We start from the raw sequence: 19,847 nt of genomic DNA, 5'->3' as shown, positions 1-19,847 counted from the left end.
TCTCCTCCTGACCTCAATCAGTAATGACTTAACTTCAACCTCCAGAACCTTAAAAACATTAGTAACTCCTGAAATATATCTCGACTGTTTTACTCCAATCAACCTTAACCAACGAACTTCAACAATCTCATCGTCTAAGCATCAACCTGTCTTTTAGACCCGATTCCAACTAAACTGTTTAAAGAAGTTTTACCCTTAATTAACACCTCGTTATTAAATATGATCAACCTGTCTCTATTATCTGGCTACGTACCAAAATCCTTTAAAGTAGCTGTAATAAAACCACTTCTTAAAAAGCCTAGTCTTGATCCAGAGGTTTTAACCAACTATAGGCCGATATCTAACCTTCCCTTTCTCGCTAAGATCCTTGAGAAAGCAGTCGCAAAACAGTTGTGTGACTTTTTACATAATAATAGTTTATTTGAGGTTTTTCAATCTGGATTTAGAGTTCATCATAGCACAGAGACGGCACTGGTGAAAGTTACCAATGACCTTCTATTGGCATCAGACAAAGGACTTGTCTCTGTTCTTGTCTTGTTAGACCTCAGTGCTGCTTTCAACACTGTTGATCATGACATTCTACTACAGAGACTGGAACATTGTGTTGGCATAAAAGGAACCGCACTAAGCTGGTTCAAGTCCTATTTATCTGAGCGATCTCACTTTGTACTTGTTAACGATAAATCCTCCATGACAGCCAAAGTCAGTCTTGGAGCTCCACAGGGTTCTGTACTTGGACCACTTCTATTCACCTTATATATGCTTCCTTTGGGCAATATTATAAGGAACCACTCTATAAACTTTCATTGTTATGCGGATGATACCCAATTATATCTATCAATTAAACCAGATGAAACCAATGGCTAAACTTCAAGCATGCCTTAAGGACATAAAAACTTGGATGTCAATCAACTTTTTGATGTTAAACACAAACAAAACTGAAGTTATTATACTTGGCCCTAAACGCCTCCGAAACGCATTTTCTAATGACAGAAGCTCTGTATGGCATTAATTTGGCCTCCAGCACCACTGTAAGGAATCTTGACGTCATCTTTGATCAAGATCTGTCTTTTAACTCCCACATAAAACAAATCTCAAGGACTGCCTTCTTTCATCTACGTAACATTGCAAACATAAGGCACATCCTGTCTCAAAATGATGCAGAAAAACTAGTCCATGCATTTGTTACTTCAAGGCTGGATTACTGCAACTCATTGTTATCAGATTGTTCCAAAAAGTCGCTTAAGACTCTTCAGTTGATCCAAAATGCAGCGGCACGTGTATTGACAAGAACAAGGAAACGGGATCATATTACTCCTGTATTAGCTGCTCTGCACTGGCTCCCGGTAAAATACAGAATAGAATTCAAAATCCTTCTCCTGACTTACAAAGCAATTAATGGTCAGGCTCCAGCATATCTTAAAGATCTCATAGTACCTTATAAACCAACTAGAGCATTACGCTCCCAGACTGCAGGGTTACTTGTGGTTCCTAGAGTCTCTAAGAGTACAATGGGAGACAGAGCCTTCAGCTATCAAGCTCCTCTCCAGTGGAACCAACTTCCAGTTTGTGTTCGGGAGGCAGACACCCTCTCCACATTTAAGAGTAGGCTAAAGACTTTCCTTTTTGATAAAGCTTATAGTTAGGGCTGGCTCAGGTTTGCCCTGGATCAGCCCATAGTTATGTTGCTATAGGCTTAGACTGCCGGGGGACACCTCCCTGCTCTCTTCCTTCTCTTCCTCTCTCCTCCCCTCCCTCTCTTCTTCTCCCTCTCTATCTGTATGCATTTATGTAAATGTATGTTACTAACTCATCATCCGGGGTATCATCCCCGGAGTTTCTGTCTCTCATGTGGCAGGTTGCCACTAATAAAGTTTACGTCAGGATCATGAATCGTGGCTGTGCCTGCTGTCCTGGTCCTGCTGGACACCAGGAAGCCTTTTTGACATTTTCCTGGATTCATCCAAACTTTCTCTTTTTCAACACAACATCATTTCTGTCAAATGTTGTATTTGTACTATGTTGTTTCTGTACACACGACATCTATTGCACGTCTGTCTGTCCTCGGAGAGGGATCCCTCCTCAGTCTCTCCCTGAGGTTTCTTCCATTTTTCCCCCTTTAATTGTGGGGTTTCTTTTAGGAACTTTTTCCTTGTGCGATGCGAGGGACTAAGGACAGAGGGTGTCGTAACCTGTACAGTCTGTAAAGCACACTGAGACAAATGTATAATTTGTGATATTGGGCTATACAAATACATTTGATTTGATTTGTTTTGAAGTCCTGGCAACAGCAGGGTACAAGGTGAAGAAATCAAAAACACAGATTGCCAGACAGTCACCTTCCTCGGCCGACTGATTTCTGCTAACGCTCTAACCCTAACCAACTCCCAGAGAAGTGCAATTCTTGTCCATCCCAAGCCACTGACCGTCCAAAACATGCTGGCTTTCCTGGGTCTGACAGGATACAGCAGAACCCATGTCCTAGACTATGTGGACCTCACTCAGCCCCTGAGGGACATAGTTGCGACTGCAGGAAACAGAGATCTCACTGCTGAACTAGAATGGACTCTGGAGGAAGAGCAGGCATTCACCAAAACCAAAAAGCGTTGGGACAAGCGTCTCATTTGGCCACACCAGACTACATAAAAGTATTTTTCCTCGATGTATCAGACACTGCAGGGGTTGTGAATGCTGTCCTCTACCAGACAAATCACAGTGAAAGAGATACACTGTCGTACCACAGCTCCAGATTAGATAACATTGAGTTGGGACAAACAGGATGTGCCAGACATCTAGCTTCGTTGGCAAGAGCCATTGACAAGACTTCTCACGTGGTGATGTGCCACCCACTGAAAGTGAACACAGGGCATGGCGTTGTAGCATTCCTGAACTCCCAAGCGTTCACATTCTCAGCAGCCAGAAAAATCAAGATCCATAACAGCCTGACATGGCCCAAGGTATGTCCCAAGATGGGGAACCTCATGATTGTGAGCTTGTCTCTCGAACAGACTTGAAATTGCGCATTGATTTGAGAAATTCACCTCTGCCTAACACAGATTTAACTCTGTATAATGACGGCTGTTGCTATAAAGGTGAGAGTGGTAATGTGGCATCCTTTGCTGTCATTAGTCAGTCAGAAGGACAGACAACAGTACTAGAAGCCTCAATGATCCCCCAACCCGCCTCAGCCCAACTGGCTGAAGTCATTGGGTTAACCAGAGCGCTCCAAATTTCCAAAAACAGAATTGTGAATATCTACACAGACTCCGCTTATGCACATAGCGCTGTGCACATTGATGGACCACAATGGATCCGGAGGGGGTTCCTGACATCGGTCAAAGTCCCGATTAAACATTCAAAAGCCCTCCAAGAACTGCTCAATGCTGTACAGCTTCCAGCACAGGTGGCTGTGTTTAAATGCAAAGGTCATCAAGCCCTGGACTCTGAGGTTGCCAGGGGCAATAATGCAGCTGATAAGGCAGCCAAGCAGGCAGGAGGCTATGTGAAACAAATGATATCTCTTTTAGGCTAAGATGAACTGCCCAGTCTGACCTCACAGGATATTAAGGTCATGCAAGAAAAGGCAGGACCTTATGAGCAAAGCCAATGGTGTGCCAAAGGGGTAACATTGGTGCATTGTATTTGGCGATCACATGATGGTAGGCTGGTTGCCCCCGCTAAACTGTGTGTTTTACTCATAAAGCAAGCATATGGTCCTACCCATGTAGGCCTAAACAGGATCTTGGCAGGAGTGGAGCTCCGATGGTGGCATCCATTCATGAAAGCTATGCTCAGCAACTACATCAATGATTGTGATACTTGCAGCTCTTTCACAGACAGGAGAACGTATTAATGTATTACACACAAGTTTGGAGCAGTCTATCATCCAGCGTCGCAGGGGATAGTCGAGAGGGCTAATCAAACGTTGAAACGCAAGATAGCCAAAGCAACTATGGGCAATAAGTTGACGTGGGTAGATGCACTACCTCTAGCATTGCCTGGACCGCCCAGAGAAGGGGGAGATGGTCCTGTATTGGTTATTTGGCAAATTGAGGCCGCTCAATGAAGTTCTCCACAGCAGACGGGTTCTTAACACTTGTCCTTGTAGGTCACCAGGAGCTGAGCCGGCAATAGCATGCCATACCGAACCCCCGGTTCCGTAGTTTCTGACGGACATGATCGAACATCTTCTGCCGCTTGTGCACTCCTGCAGCCAAGTCTGGATAACATCTCACCTGCTGGTCTTTAAATAGGATCTGTTGTTCTGCCCTGTCTGCCTTCGTTACCACCATCCTGTCCCTGTAGTTTAGGAACTTCATGATCAAAGTTCTTGGTGGGGCATTTACATCCGTCCTCTGGCCGGTTCTGTGAGCTCTCTCCAGAATACACTTTGAATTCAGCGGTGCCAAATCCAACACGTCTGGGATCCATTTTTCGAGGAAAGCACAAGCATCCCCTCTTTCAGCATCTTCTGGCAAGTCCACCACTCTCAAATTAGATAACCTGGATCTTGCCTCCAAGTCTTCAACTTTATCCTGTAGCTTCACGCGTGTTCTCTTTATCTTGCAGGGAGCTCACGTCGTCCTCGGTAGATGAGATTCTTACTTCAACCTCTAACATTCGTTCTGAGCATCCCCGTATCTCCTTTCTCATCCCCTCTATTGCTGTTAGCATGCCATCAAGTCTTGTGGGAAAGTCCGACTTTAGAGAGCCTCTGGCGATCAGGATTTCCTCCGAGCCTGCTTCCCACCGCCCGGCCTCGCCCGTCTCAACAGAGGTCATGGCTGACGCAATGCTAGCGCTAGCATAACTTTCTTTAGCTTCCACGTGTAGCTTGGATGCTGTTTTAGCTTAGACTGTTTTAGCTAAGAAGTGCTTTTGGTCGCCCTTTAGCTGATTTCCCTGCTGCAGCCGGCATTTAACCGTCTTTTCCGAATAGAAACGATGGGTTGACATAAAACGTGGGTAAAATTAGGATTTAAGACAGAAATTGGCGGAGCACTGATAGTTGCGTCTTCCTAGCGATATTGTATATATGACTCTGAAATGGGTCTTACTGCATTATGAGCAACATGTAATGTCCTTAACTGATGTTCTAATATGTTTGTCTTCAGGAGTCACTTTAAAATGTTGCTTCCTTCCATCAGCGTCCACTCAGACCTTTGATAACACAGCTTATAGGTTTTATATATAGTTATACTATATCTGTTGCATTTATGAACGTACAGAATGAAAACAAAGGAAACTGTTGAGATTGTGTTGATATTTTTACCTGTTTTAACAAAAGGAAACACCAAACTCATTAAAAGAGAAGGAAAAACTACACGGGCTTGTTTACAACTACTGTGAAATAAGGTAAGCACAGAACTCTGCAGGTATGTTTGAGTCCTCCACATGTTTGGTGAATAAAATAAAATGAATAAAATATAATATAACAATGAAACTAACTGAAACACGTTAGTCACCATCATACAGTAACGTCACTGTCAGGGTGTTTGGACATGCCCCCCTCTCTTCAGCGGAACCTCCAACAGTGTCCCGAAAGTGGCGCGAACCCGCAGAGAGTGCCGGTTTCAGGAGTATCAAAATAAAAGCATGTTTAACAAAATAAGACTCCTCGAAATAAATATACAAAAAGGAGTATTATTCTAACAAAATATGAACAAATGGATGTTTGTGAAATATAAAACATGTTATCATTCATACATCGGCTACAGAGGCAACATGGGGGTCTCAGTGGAAGAGGACACGCTCCTCATGTAGAGATGAAGGGCTCATTCTAATCTAATGAAAACACAACGATTCTTAGTTTCAGGTGATTGTACACAAAAGAAAACATAGTTATGAATACTATATTCCATTTCTGCCAATAGATCCCCCTGAATCCTAAAGCTGAGTTCTCCTGCTGGCGGAGCCGTGCAGGGACCGCCTGCATGTACCAGTATGCATTACACACGAGCTTCTGAAGCCCAGCATCCCACCAGCCATGTCCTCTATCTCTGCTGCATTTACACCTGTACGTTCAGGTGATCAAGCACTATCCCATTGCAATCCAATAACACAAAACAGACGGACAATCTTCCTCTAACGAAGAAATAACCTCAGTGAGCTCATTGCTGAGGTAGTGTGTAGACATAGTGTGTGATCCAACACTTATTAAGAGTGTAACCCTGAAGTCAGGAGTGTCAAACTCCTTTTAGTTCCTCCTGTAACTCTTTGATCTCTGGACCCTCTGTGCTGCGCTGATGCAGCTTTCCCGCCCTGTGCGTTCTCATGTGGACTTTCAAGGTATCATTACGCTGGAATGATTTTTTGTAAGTCTTCCAAGAATATGCATTCTTAAATGATAGTTCAATGATGATCTCTGAATAAATTTTTTCCCACACGTGTTGCAAGAATATGGCTTCTCACCTGTGTGGGTTCTTATATGATAGTTCAATGATGTTTTCTGAGTGAATCTTTTCCCACATGTGTTGCATGCAAACGGCTTCTCACCTGTGTGGATTCTTATATGAGTTACCAAGTAACTACTACTTGAGAAAGCTCTCCCACACGTGTTGCATGCAAAAGGCTTCTCACCTGTGTGGATTCTCAGATGTCTCTCTAGTAATGATTTATTCTGAAAGTCTTTTCCACATGTGTCACATTTTAAAGGCTGTTTACCTGTGTGGGTATCACAGTGTATCTCTGACAGGTGAGGGTTGTCTACATTGTTACTGTGACTTATGCTTTCATGATGTAGAGTCTGTTGACTTGGCTCTGCATTAGTTGAGCCTGAGTCTCCATGCTTGCCTCCGTTCTGATCTTGGCTCTCAGCTACGTGAGAGTTGTGAGAGAGGAGCTGGTGGTCACTTTCCTCATCAGGAGGAGTCAACATAAAGGTATCAGTCTCCTGCTTCAGTACAAGCTGCTCTCCCTCCTGACTGGTGCAGAGTTCCTCCTGCTCCTCTTTAATCTGTGGAGGCTCTGGGTCCTCTTGGTCCAGACTGGAGTTCCTCTCCTGAACACAGAGCTGCTGGTCAGAGAGGACCTCCTCCTCCTCACAGACATGTTGCTGTGGGAGCTCTGGAGGGACAGAGAACAAAAGGAATAGTATACTACTGTGGTGGCAAAGTAAAACAATGCAGACAATGGAACAAATGAATACCAGTTTATATTTAAACACATGGAATTATATATAAATCTAATTCCTCTGTTTGCTATCAAACTTATAAAAGTTGTACACACCTCATGTGAACCAACAAACCACATTATGAAATCTCTTCCACATGTTTTCCATGTAAAAGGCTTCTCGTGTGGACAGTCAAGTGACGATCATATCAGAAATGTTTTCTACATGTTTTGCAACATTAAGGCGCTGTGTCATTTTTTCTTTAGTTTTGAAGTCTTAAAATGTGTTTTTCATACTAATCTGATCTTTTGTGCTTATTTATTCGTGTGAATTTAATTTATTTTAACAAGTATTTGTTCATTGTTGTCATTTTCAGAATGCAAAATTACATTTATTGTTGCATACATTTAGTTGTTCTTGTCTGTGCTGTGTTGCTCTGTGAAGCACTTTGGGCGCTATGTATGAATGTACTGTATGTATGAAAGGTGCAATATAAATGAAGTTGAGTTGAATATTGTTTCTCACCTGTGTGGATTCTTATATGATGAGACGTCAATGCTGATTTCTGAGTGAATCTTTTCCCACACGTGTTGCAGGAATAAGGCTTCTCACCTGTGTGGGTTCTTATATGATAGTCCAATGCTGATTTCTGAGTAAATCTTTTCCCACACGTGTTGCATGAATAAGGCTTCTCACCTGTGTGGATTCTTATATGTCTCTCTAGTGAAGATTTCTTCTGAAAGTCTTTTCCACACGTGTCACATTTTAAAGGCTGTTTACCTGTGTGAGTATCACAGTGCATCTCTGACAGGTGAGGGTTGTCTACATTGTTAGTATGACTTGTGCTTTCATGATGTAGAGTCTGTTGACTTGGCTCTGCATTAGTTGAGCCTGAGTCTCCATGCTTGCCTCCGTTCTGATCTTGGCTCTCAGCTACATGAGAGTTGTGAGAGAGGAGCTGGTGGTCACTTTCCTCATCAGGAGGAGTCAACATAAAGGTATCAGTCTCCTGCTTCAGTACAAGCTGCTCTCCCTCCTGACTGGTGCAGAGTTCCTCCTGCTCCTCTTTAATCTGTGGAGGCTCTGGGTCCTCTTGGTCCAGACTGGAGTTCCTCTCCTGAACACAGAGCTGCTGGTCAGAGAGGACCTCCTCCTCCTTACAGACATGTTGCTGTGGGAGCTCTGGAGGGACAGAGAACAAAAGGAATAGGATACTACTGCAGACATGCGAGCACATTAGTACCAGTAACGTAATCTATTAAAACACATGGGGCTAAATATACATACAATTCCTCCGTTTTGTGTTATTACGTGTTACTCACCTGTCCTGTGTAACTTTATTTCCGGTTTCCAAACGACATCCAGCAGTCTGCGCAGACGATGGATCTCTGCCTCGTACTCGACGACAGCTTCTTGGAAAACTCCGAATATTTCTTCAGCAGCAGCATTTAGTCGCTCGTTGACAAACTCTCTCAAACACTCAACTGAAGACATTGTTGCTGAACTAGAAGTCAAATATTCATCCACGCAACGACTACAACAGCGTCTCCCTGCTAGTTTCATTCATCCACAGAGCTGAGCTAACGCTAGTAGTGCCTGTACTGTTTACTTCCGCTGCATGGCTTCTTCTTCGTTGGTTTTACGGCGGGTGGCAACCAGCGTTAAGATGAATGACCGCCACCTACTGTGTTGGAGGGTGGACTAGACTCATCTATCCCAGTGGTGAGCAGGGCCACAATGAGTTTTACAGACGGGCCGGGCTAGTAGTAAATAGATGGAGAGTGTTTGTGTGAACTAATATACATCACAAGTAAAAGCCATTACCTAAAAATAAAATAAAACTTACATTTAATTTCAGTGGGAACAGTGCTGTTGACATCAAAGTTTGGTGTCAGTTTGGTTGTGGCAATTCTCAGGACAGATCTGAGGTGTTCATCAGTTGGTTGGTTGGTTGGTTGGTAGGTATGTAGGTAGGTAGGTAGGTAGGTAGGTAGGTAGTCCTCCACCAGGCTCCTGTACTCCCCCTCTTGTCCATTCCTGACACAGCCAACGATCACAGTGTCATCTGAGTATTTCTGCATGTGGCAGAACTCAGAGTTGTGCTGGAAGTCAGAGGTGTAGATGGTGAGCAAGAAAGGGGAGAGTACTGTCCCCTGTGGCGCTCCAGTGCTGCTGACCACAGTGTCGGACGTGCAGCCTTTCAGCCTGACATACTGTGGTCTCTCTGTGAGGTAGTCCGTGATCCATCTCACCAGATGTGAGTCCACCCTCATCTCTGTTAGCTTATCTCTCAGGAGCAGGGGCCGGATGGTATTAAAGGCGCTGGAGAAATCAAAGAACATCATTCTCACCGCGCCACTCCCCTTGTCCAGATGAGAGTAAGCCCTTTTTAACAGATAGAGGATGGAGTCATCCACGCCCACCTTCGCCTGGTATGCGAACTGCAGAGGATCTTGTGCATGGCGGACCTGGGGTCTGAGGTGGTGGAGTAACAGCCGCTCCATGGTTTTCATCATGTGTGATGTCAGTGCAACCGGCCGGAAGTCATCTGGTTCCCTAGGGTGTTTCTTTTTGGGGACAGGGATGAGACATGAAGTCTTCCAGAGAACTGGGACCATCCCCAGCCGCAAGCTCAGGTTGAACATGCACTGAAGGGGCTCCCCGAGTTCAGCAGAACAGGCCTTTAGCATCCTTGGACACACTCCGTCCGGGCCAGCTGCTTTACTGGGACGCAGTCTCTTCAGCTATCTGCTCACCTGATCTTTGGTGACGGTGGAGGGGAGCGGTGTTACATTATCCATGGTGATGATGGGGGGAGGGTGGTTGCAAAGTCCCTGGAAGCAGCCTGGGTGTCGGTATTGGGGGAGGTCAGGGCAGGGGCGGGGGTGTGTAGGGAGGTGCTGGGTGGACAGCTCCTGGCTGCAACAGCTGGGCTATCAGCAAACCAGCTCAACCTGTTATAGAACAGGTTGAGCTGGTTTGCTCTCACAGAATCCCCTTCTGTTGTCAAGGATGTCCTTGACATTGCTGGTGATCCAGGGTTTGTTGTTAGGGAAGCAGCGTACAGTTTTTATGGGAACCACAACATCCATACAGAAGTTCAGGTAGTCAGTGATACAGTGCGACACTCCCTCAATGTCCTCACCATGTGGCTCTTGCAGGACGCTCCAGTCAGTAGACTCAAAACAAAACTGGGATCTGGGTGTGTTCTGTTCATCACGCTGAACGTCTGCTCACACACGTAGGTAGAACCGAACAACACCAGCATCCTCTGTGCCATCCTCCTAATGTTTGGAAACCTGGCTTAGTGAAGCATGAAACTCATCCAGTTTAAGGGAGTTGAACTACTCCTTTAAGACAAAATCACATTGAAGATCGATCAGTTCCAATTACAACTCTTGTGGCGCTGTTTCAGAGTCTTGTGACAGGGGACATGAAACCAGCTGAAGTGACTTGTCCACACTCGTTGACATACTTTTCCCAAACTTAACCAGCGATCATGAGAGTGGTAAAGCAAGTCCTGGTGATCAGCATCAGTTTCTTCAAGGAACTTAATAAATTGACAATCCCTTTGCTCGTATAAAGTTAACAAGTTTTACGACTGGCTTCACAACATGATCAAGGTGCAATACAGATTTACACAGGGCTTATGCAGTGCAGGAAAATGACATCCAGATCAGGGTTTTCCTCTTTCACCTTATCCTGGATTCTTTTCAGCAGCCCGATGTGTTTTCCTGTTAAGTTCAGCGATCCATCTGTGGTGACATTGGCGAGTTTACACCACGGTAGCTTCAGCCTCTCGATTGGGGGATCCCGAGGCGTTCCCGGGCCAGTGAGGAGATATAATCTCTCCACCGAGTCCTGGGCCTTCCCCGGGGTCTCCTCCCAGCTGGACGTGCCTGGAACACCTCCCTAGGGAGGCGCCCAGGTGGCATCCTTACTAGATGCCCGAACCACCTCAACTGGCTCCTTTCAACGTAAAGGAGCAGCGGCTCTACTCCGAGTCTCTCACGGATGGCTGAGCTTCACACCCTATCTCTAAGGGAGACGCTAGCCACCCGTCTGAGAAAACCCATTTTGGCCGCTTGTACCCGTGATCTCGTTCTTTCGGTCATGACCCAGCCTTCATGACCATAGGTGAGGGTAGGAACGAAGATCGACCGGTAGATTGAGAGCTTTGCCTTCTGGCTCAGCTCTCTTTTCGTCACAACGGTGCGGTAAAGCGACTGCAGTACCGCCCCCGCTGCTCCGATTCTCCAACCAATCTCTCGCTCCATCGTCCCCTCACTCGCGAACAAGACCTTCAGGTACTCCTTCACTTGGGGTAAGGGCTCATTCCCTACCCGGAGTAGGCAATCCACCGGTTTCCTGCTGAGATATATATTCTATGTATACAGTATATATATATATATATATATATATATATTTTTTTTTTTTTTTTAATTATGTATGAAAACATTTATATATATATATATATTTAAAAACAAATATATATATATATTTTTTTTGTTTGTCATATCTATAATGAATCCCAGCAGTTTGAATGGCAGCAGGCAGGAGGAGATGAAGACCAACCACAGACCAACGTACAGCTTTTGAGTCAACTCTTGCTGAACCCACATTAACAGACTACACACACACACACACAGTATTAAATATTTGTGCACGGACCCTCAGTTCTCTCTGAGTTCTTCCCGTTGCTGCCGGACCTCTGCAGACCTCAGTCCCCGCTGAGACCCTAGCTGTCCCCCTGCTGCCTATCGAGACCCCAGCAGTCTCCCTTGCTGTCTCTCGAGGCCCCAGTTCTCCCTTCGCCTCTTGAGACCCATGTACATGTGCTCCCCTCGCCACTTGAGACCCCAGTCCCAGTGCTCCCTTTGCTTCTAGAGACGCCAGTCCCAGTGCTCCCTTCGCCTCTCGAGACCCCAGTCCCTGCGCTCCCCTTGCCTCTCGAGAGCCCTGTGCTCCCCTCGTCTCTCGAAAACCCAGTCCCAGTGCTCCCTTCGCTTCTCGAGACCCCAGTCCCAGTGCTCCCTTCGCTTCTTGAGACCCCTGCGTTCTCCTCGCCTCTCGAGACCCTATGCTCCCTTCGCCTCCTGAGACCCCAGCGCTCCCTTTGCCTCCCGAGACCCCAGTTCCGTTGTTCCCAGTCCTCCAGAGCGACCTCGTCTGCCTCCAGAGCTGCTCCGGCCGCCCCGTCCGCCTCCTGTGCAGTCCTGCCCGCTGCGTCGGCCTCCAGCGCTGTCTCGCTGGCCTCCCCCGGCTTCCTGCCCCGACATCCCCTTCCAGTTTTGTTCCCTGGCCTCGTTTGCACCATAAATCCCTCCACCCACCCTGCTGGGTTTTTATTTTATTTTTTACTTTTGGGACGTCTGGGATCCGTCCCTTGATTCTGTCACAATCTAGTCCCTCCTTTTCTGGTTGTTAATGTGTTCCTCCTGTGTTCATTTACCTCAAGGCCTGGTCTTTGCCTTTCTCTTCCAGCGGTGTCTTGTTCCCTCGGTTGGTGTCTGTGTATATATCCCTGTCTATCCCAGTTTGCCTTGTCGGATAATCTTTCATATGTGCCTGTTACCGGCCTGTTACCTGCTGTGCTTCCTTGTGTCTACCCTGTGTCTACCTCTGGTTGGTTTGTGTTTTTTCCATTTTGCATTTGGGTCCTCCACTGTCCTAAACCGTGACAACAGCTCCTCACCGCAGCTTCAGCAATAGAGGTTTTGAACATCGCCCATTCAGGTTCAATGGCCCCAACCTCCACATGGATATCCGAAAAGCTTAGCCGGAGGTGTGAGTTGAAGATTTCCCGGACATGGGCTTCCTCCAGACGTTCTCAGTTCACCCGCACTACCCGTTTGGGCTTACCAGGTCTATCCAGAGTATTCCCCCACCCCTTGATCCAACTCACTACCAGATGGTGATCAGTTGACAGCTCCGCCCCTCTCTTCACCCGAGAGTCCAAAACATGCGGCCTCAGATCAGATGATACGATCACAAAATCGATCATTGACCTTTGGCCTAGGGTGCTCTGGTACCACGTACACTTTTGAGTATCCTTATGTTCGAACATGGTGTTTGTTATGGCCATTCCATGACTAGTAGTTTTACTTGTAGTGAAGTATTTTCACAATGTTGTAAGAAAACTGTTACTGCAGTAAATTATCTGAATTCTTCCTCCACTCCCTGTTGGCGTCGGGCCACTGAGAGGTGGAGCAACACAGAAAGAGGAGCTTCAACTTCACAGAAACGAAAGTGAAAGTTTCTCTGAGCGACAGCAGAGCTGCAGTCGACACAAGTCTCTGTTTCTCTCTAAAGAAACATTCAACTACATCCAGCAGGCTTCTCTCAACAACACAGCAGAATCTGTCCAACACTGGTGAGTACACTGCCCTACAGAGACAAATGCACCGACTAAACATGTGATCACAGTTTAGTTCAAATCACAATCTGACTGTTTACATCCGTTTTACCAGATAAAGAATATTATGCTATAGAAATGTGTCACTTTAGATATAAAAGTGTAAGAAGGCCAGAAATACAAAACAGGTCAAAACCAAACCACAGTGACTGAACTCTTTGTAGTTAAGGTTTGACAGAATACAGTCACAGCTAGCATTAGCTGAAGCTAATTTACACTCTCAGGCCCATTTCCTGTATTGAACAGAAGTTTATTACACGACGTAGAACCTGAATCATAGATACTTTTTGGGTTGTACAGAGTGAAGTATCTGATTATATGGCTCACTTTTTGTATTGCTTATAAAAAAGGCATAATATTGACATTTTAAAATGTATATAAGTGTTACACACTTTGGTAAGGAGCCTTATTTCTCAATCTCACTGTTTCTAGTTGAAGCTGTCAGGAAGTAACGCTGATAATATTTCCTGTCTTTCAACAACCAGTATGAATGAGGAGAACAATTATATTTTATATAATTTCCTGAAGTCCAGAGCTGTAGCTTCAATCTCTTCTTCTGCACATTTAATGTTTCTGATTCTCTGCTCTCTGTATCATCATCCTCTCTCTGATCCTCCTCTTCCTCCTCTTCCTCCAAACTGACTCTCTGACGCTGAAGGTCTTTTAACAGAGAAGGTGATTTTATTTTCCTCTGCTCCTTCAGAGGCTTCATAAAACAAATAATAAAAACTCATACTACCTAAATACATCAAAGTTAATTCTAATAAATGTGTTAAGTTAAATATTAAATTGGAATTAAAATATATTTAGCTTACTTTACATATATATTTACTCCAGTAAAAGTATAAGCATCAGTTTTATGATGTTATCACATGTGTGGTGTGAGTAATGGAGAGAGCGAGAGCTCGTTGACTCACTTCAGATGGACAATGAAAACAGTGAACGCTGATTCATCAGTGAAACAACACGAGCTCACACGCCACACTGCAGACCAGTCGGACTGGTTTCCCCACATATTTAATGCCCAAATAATCCCAGGAGGAATGTGGTTCTCCTACATCTTCACCACACAGACCTGCACAAACACCATATTCATCATGTTTAACACATTACTTTAATATATATATATATATATATATATACACACACACACAACAGGTAAAAAAAAAACCGCAGTGACTGAACTCTTTGTAGTTAAGGTTTGACAGAATACAGTCACAGCTAGCATTAGCTGAAGCTAATTTACACTCTCAGGCCCATTTCCTGTATTGAACAGAAGTTTATTACACGACGTAGAACAGGGGTGGCCAACCCGCGGCTCTCGAGCCGCATGCGGCTCTTCAGTTCATATCAAATTTTATTTGTCAGTGTGTGTATGTGTGCTGTCAGTATGAGAGCATGACAGTGCGTCTAATTTTGATGTGGCCCAAGAGCCAATCACAAAAATGCCTGCGATGCAGTGAACCAATCACCTTCGAGGGGGGAAAAACCTATCGTAGAGTAAACACTATCTGACCATCTGAGTTCCATCCTAAAATGGCACGGAGGAAGATGCACAGCTAAGCGAAAATATGAAGATCAACATAGGACGTTTTATTAGAGTGGGAGAGTTCATATTCATATAAAAATGCTGCCTGACCTAGTGGAAAGTGTGTTTGCGTGTGTTAACAAACTGAAACTGTTTAAAACACTTCTTCAAAAGGGAGAATTAGCGCATTTTCCCTCTCTGCTAAAAGCAAACGGACAAGCCGAAATGCAACATTGGTTGAAACCCTGCACGAAAACTTTGCGACCCGGTTCCATGATCTACAGCTGAAAAGGTCACAGATTACGTTCCTCGTCGACCCTTTTAATGCTGAGACGGACTGTTTGAAAGTCCCGCTAGTCCATACCTGTCAACGTTGGAATTTCAAAATAAGGGAATTTCTTTTGGCGTACTCCGCTCGGCTCTCTAACAGCTCTCAGCCACCAATGTAAACGTGAACACATAAGGGACATTCAGGAAATACATGTTTATTTAAAGTATGTATTCCTTGTACAGACATGTTTATAAGATTTATGTATTTTATTTGATGAGTTATTATCATTTTATTTGATGATGGATGAGTTGTGTGGCTTTTGTTTCCCCCACGAGGACTTCCTCGCGATAGCAGAGTCAGGAAACATGTCGCGACACTGCGACTGAAATCATCGCAGGAGCTGAAGGCGACATTATGTTTAGCACAAAGCAGCGACATCTGTCCCTCAGCTCTGGTCTCTTGTTCTGCCTCTGACACAGTTCTTGTCACACATGAAGTCATTGACTGTGTGTGTTTTGTGCCTCGTGCTTGGACGATTGTTCATGCTGGCGAACATCGCTTATTCCGTCATGTGCGATGCTAACATCTGAATGGCACACTTTACAAAACGAGGCGGTGGCCCAGTTGGAGATGATTGAACTTTCTGAGGAAGACAGACTGAAACATGTTCTGAGGGAAGGGACCCTTGAGTTCTAGAAAACTGTGCCAATGGAAAAAATATCAAACAAACGGGCTGCACTCAAGCTACTATCAATGTTTGGGTCAACATACTGTGAGTCGGTGTGTTCTACCCTGAAACACGTGCAATCAAAGTATCCATCTGTTCTGACACACGTGTCAAAGAATTGCTTCGAGTGACCACAACGGAATACAAGCCAGATTTGAGGAGGATTGTTCGAGGCAAGGAATGTTAGAAGTCCCACTAATTTAAAGAAGCAACATGCAGAGGAAGATAAAACACACTGAGAGTTTGTGTGTGAGAGTGAACACGATGTTCAATTTTGACTGTGAGAGAGAGAGGGGAGGAAGAGAGTGAGGGAGCACAGAGAAAGGCTGAGAACAAAGGGAGGGGGGGGGGGGTGCGCATCTGTGACTGTGTGTATGATGTGTAGTTCAACAACCAGTATGAACTCATCCCCTCAGCTATACTCAGAGAGGGTTTAAAATAGAATTATATTATGATTTTAAAGTGTTTATGATATTAACAAGAACCAGAGAGTTTGAGATGATATCACTGCAACACTTAAAACATCAGACTTTCTCATTATTATTTATTATTTTCTTTATTTGAATAACTAACAAACAACTAAACGCCAGATTCACACCAGTTCAGTTGAAGTGTAGCTTATAAGTACATTATTCTGCAGCCGTTCATGTGTTTAAGGGGGAAGTCATTATTTGTAACACAGGTCAACATGTCCCAGCAGTCACAGGAATCAGTTTACTGATTGGCTGCGGGTGCTCTCTCGCTTCACTTGGCTGCAAAAAGTTAAACTATCCACAACTTCTGTTTGGCCGCAGGCCGCACTTCACCGCTCCCCGGTGGGACTTTGGTTTAAATGTTAGTCGTATAAGTGACTGGCAGCAGGCAGGGATCAGCCAGAGGAGGGCTTCAAAAAAGATGTAAACATACAGATGGAATCCAATAAAGATCTCCATGTAATCACTTATCTTCTGAGCTTCTGATCTCATAGAAATACCACCTCGGTGCACATCTGAGCTCCACTTCATATAATATATCAACATAGTTCTGGATCACTCCTTTTATTCCACTAATCATTCTTTGATTATATTTAACAAATTATTAAATCATATTTATGTACAGTTTTGTTTTTCCACTTTCTTTTGTCCTCAGAGTGTAGATATGTCTGCTGCCAGCTGTCTGCTGACTGAAGATCAGTTTCTGTGCTCCATCTGTCTGGATGTGTTCACTGATCCAGTCACCTTACACTGTGGACACAACTTCTGTAAAACCTGCATCACTGAACACTGGGAGGTTAATGTCCAGTGTCAGTGCCCCAACTGTAAAGAGGTTTTCAACACAAGACCTGAGCTGCGGGTCAATACCTTCATCTCTGAGGTGGCTGCTCAGTTCAGACAGTCAGCTCAACAGAAAGCCAGCAGCAGCAGCAGCTCAGAGACACAAGTTGTTAAACCAGGAGACGTTCCCTGTGACGTCTGCACTGGAACCAAACTGAAGGCCCTGAAGTCCTGCCTGGTGTGTCTGGTCTCCTACTGTGAGACTCACCTGGAGCCTCATCTGACATGGACAGGCCTGAAAAGACATCAGCTGATCGACCCTGTGGAGAACCTGGAAGGCAGGATGTGTACGAAGCACGATAAACAGCTGGAGCTGTTCTGTAAGACCGACCAGATGTGTGTCTGCATGCTCTGCACTGTTTTAGACCACAAGACACATGATGTTGTTCCTCTGAAGGAAGAATCTGAAGGAAAGAAGGTCGAGCTGGAGAAGACAGAGGCTGACATTCAGCAGATGATCCAGAAGAGACAACTGAAGATTCAGGAGATGAAACGCTCAGTGGAGCTCAGTAAGGAAGATGCAGACAGAGAGATAGCAGGTGGTGTTCAGGTCTTCACCGCTCTGAAGGAGACTGTTGAGAGAAGCCAGGCCGAGCTCATCCACACAGTCAAAGAGAAGCAGAGAGAGACGGAGAAACAGGCTGAAGGCTTCATCAGAGAGCTGGAACAGGAAGTCTCTGAGCTGAAGAAGAGAAGCACTGAGATGGAGCAGCTCTCAACATCTGAAGATCATCTCCACGTCCTCCAAAGCTTCATGTTCCTGAACGCTGCTCCACTCACCAAGGACTGGACAGAAGTCAGCGTCCGTCTACCTTCATATGAGGGGACTGTGAGGAGAGCTGTGAGTCAGCTGGAGGAGACGCTCAGTGAACAGATGAAGAAGCTGCTTGAGGTCGAGCTGAAGAGGGTCCAGCAGTCTGCAGTGGATGTGACACTCGACCTTCATACAGCACATCCCGTACTCATCCTGTCTGATGATGGAAAACAAGTTAAACATGTTGATGTGAGGAAGAGTCTCCCAGACAATCCAGAGAGATTTGATCCTTGTGTTTGTGTTTTAGCAAAGCAGAGTTTCTCTTCAGGAAGATTTTATTACGAGGTTCAGGTTAAAGAGAAGACTGGGTGGAGGTTAGGAGTGGCCAGAGAGTCCATCAACAGGAAGGGAATCATCACACGGTCTCCTCAGAATGGTTACTGGACGATATGTTTGAGGAATGTAAATAAGTACACAGCTTCTGCTGACCCTGAAGTCACTCTCTCTCTGGAGTCTGAGCCTGAGAAGGTGGGGGTGTTTGTGGATTATGAGGAGGGTCTGGTCTCCTTTTATGATGTTGATGCTGCAGCTCTGATCTACTCCTTTACTGGCTGCACATTCACTGACAAACTCTACCCAGTCTTCAGTCCTGGTCTTTATGATGGTGGTAAAAACTCTGCCCCTCTGATCATCTCTGCTGTCAATCACACTGAGTAGAACCAACATGTGATGTTCTACAGAAAGATTCACTATCACATAATGTAATACATGTATTGTTTCTATGGTGTATGCATTGTGGATTTTATTCAGATTCTGATCAATGTGTTCTTTTGCATCTTTTCTGTAATGTTTTTCTTTGATGCACACGTTGATACTTACTCTTACAGTACACAGATGTTACAACACTGATTGATATTTTCTAATGTAGTCTAGTTTCTTCTCATGACTGCATTACCTGCCTTTAACACTGTTGCATCAGCAGAAAAACAGTTCCTTAAATCTCTGGGTGTGAAATTCCAAAACGTTTTCTTGTCTGATCATTGTTTGTATAAGAAGTCTTGTCCTCTGACACATTTGCTGGGGGAAGTCATGCACTCCTTAATTGTTCATGAGAACTTTTCAACAAAGTCTTTTAAGGGTTTTAGCTTTTACAATGTCCACTGAAGGGGCACATGAAGGGATATCTGTCTGGGATGTTTTCAGGGGTAACTTAAGGATTCATTCTTGAATCACGTTGATACAAAATAAATTGACAGTAACTTGGAACATCATTGAGATCTGATCATAAAACATTCAGCTGCAGTAGTTGTACACACCAGAGAAGAAGAAAACAATGTGTCTCAATCTGTTGTGTTATTTCCACTTCATATTGTCCACCTCTCTGCAGACTGTTTGTATTGTTTCAACAAAGTCAAGAAATCCTCAACGGAGTAAAAATTAAAAAAGGTTTCTACTGGATTTGTCTTTTTTTACATTTACTCAAGTACTCCACTGAAGTAAAGTACAAGTTCCTCAAAGTTGTACTTGACTTTTTCCACTTTATGCTACTTATACTTTTACTTCACTACATTTGTGTGACAGCTTTAGTTGCTTCTCAGATTACAGTTCTTCCTCCTCATGTATCTCCAGATGTGTTGAATGTTTGTGATGAAGTTTCCTTTCTGTGTTCAGAAGATTCTCCTTCAGATAAATAAAGTCTTTAAAGTCTCTTGATCAGCGGGACAAATG

The 19,847-nt window shown here is 44.6% G+C and overlaps 1 protein-coding gene across 1 annotated transcript; it reads left to right on the top strand.

Annotated features, from left to right (window-relative positions):
- Nucleotides 1-13,355: 13,355 nt before the first annotated feature.
- LOC115009211 (E3 ubiquitin-protein ligase TRIM39-like) lies at nucleotides 13,356-19,577 on the top strand. The gene is made up of 2 exons (XM_029433076.1): nucleotides 13,356-13,484; nucleotides 17,181-19,577. Exon 2 carries the CDS (start codon nucleotides 17,190-17,192, stop codon nucleotides 18,834-18,836), a length of 1,647 nt encoding a protein of 548 aa, XP_029288936.1. The 5' UTR covers nucleotides 13,356-13,484; nucleotides 17,181-17,189; the 3' UTR covers nucleotides 18,837-19,577.
- Nucleotides 19,578-19,847: the final 270 nt, after the last annotated feature.

This window comes from Cottoperca gobio, chromosome 6 (genome assembly GCF_900634415.1).
Source record: "Cottoperca gobio chromosome 6, fCotGob3.1, whole genome shotgun sequence".
NCBI classification, from domain to species: Eukaryota; Metazoa; Chordata; class Actinopteri; order Perciformes; family Bovichtidae; genus Cottoperca; species Cottoperca gobio.
The sequence above is the reverse complement of the archived record's forward strand: the minus strand, read 5'-3'. Positions and strand labels throughout refer to the sequence as shown.

What these genes read in the sequence shown, in the direction of transcription:
- LOC115009211 (XM_029433076.1), top strand. Translation starts at nt 17,190, where the DNA reads ATGTCTGCTGCCAGCTGTCTGCTGACTGAAGATCAGTTTCTGTGCTCC.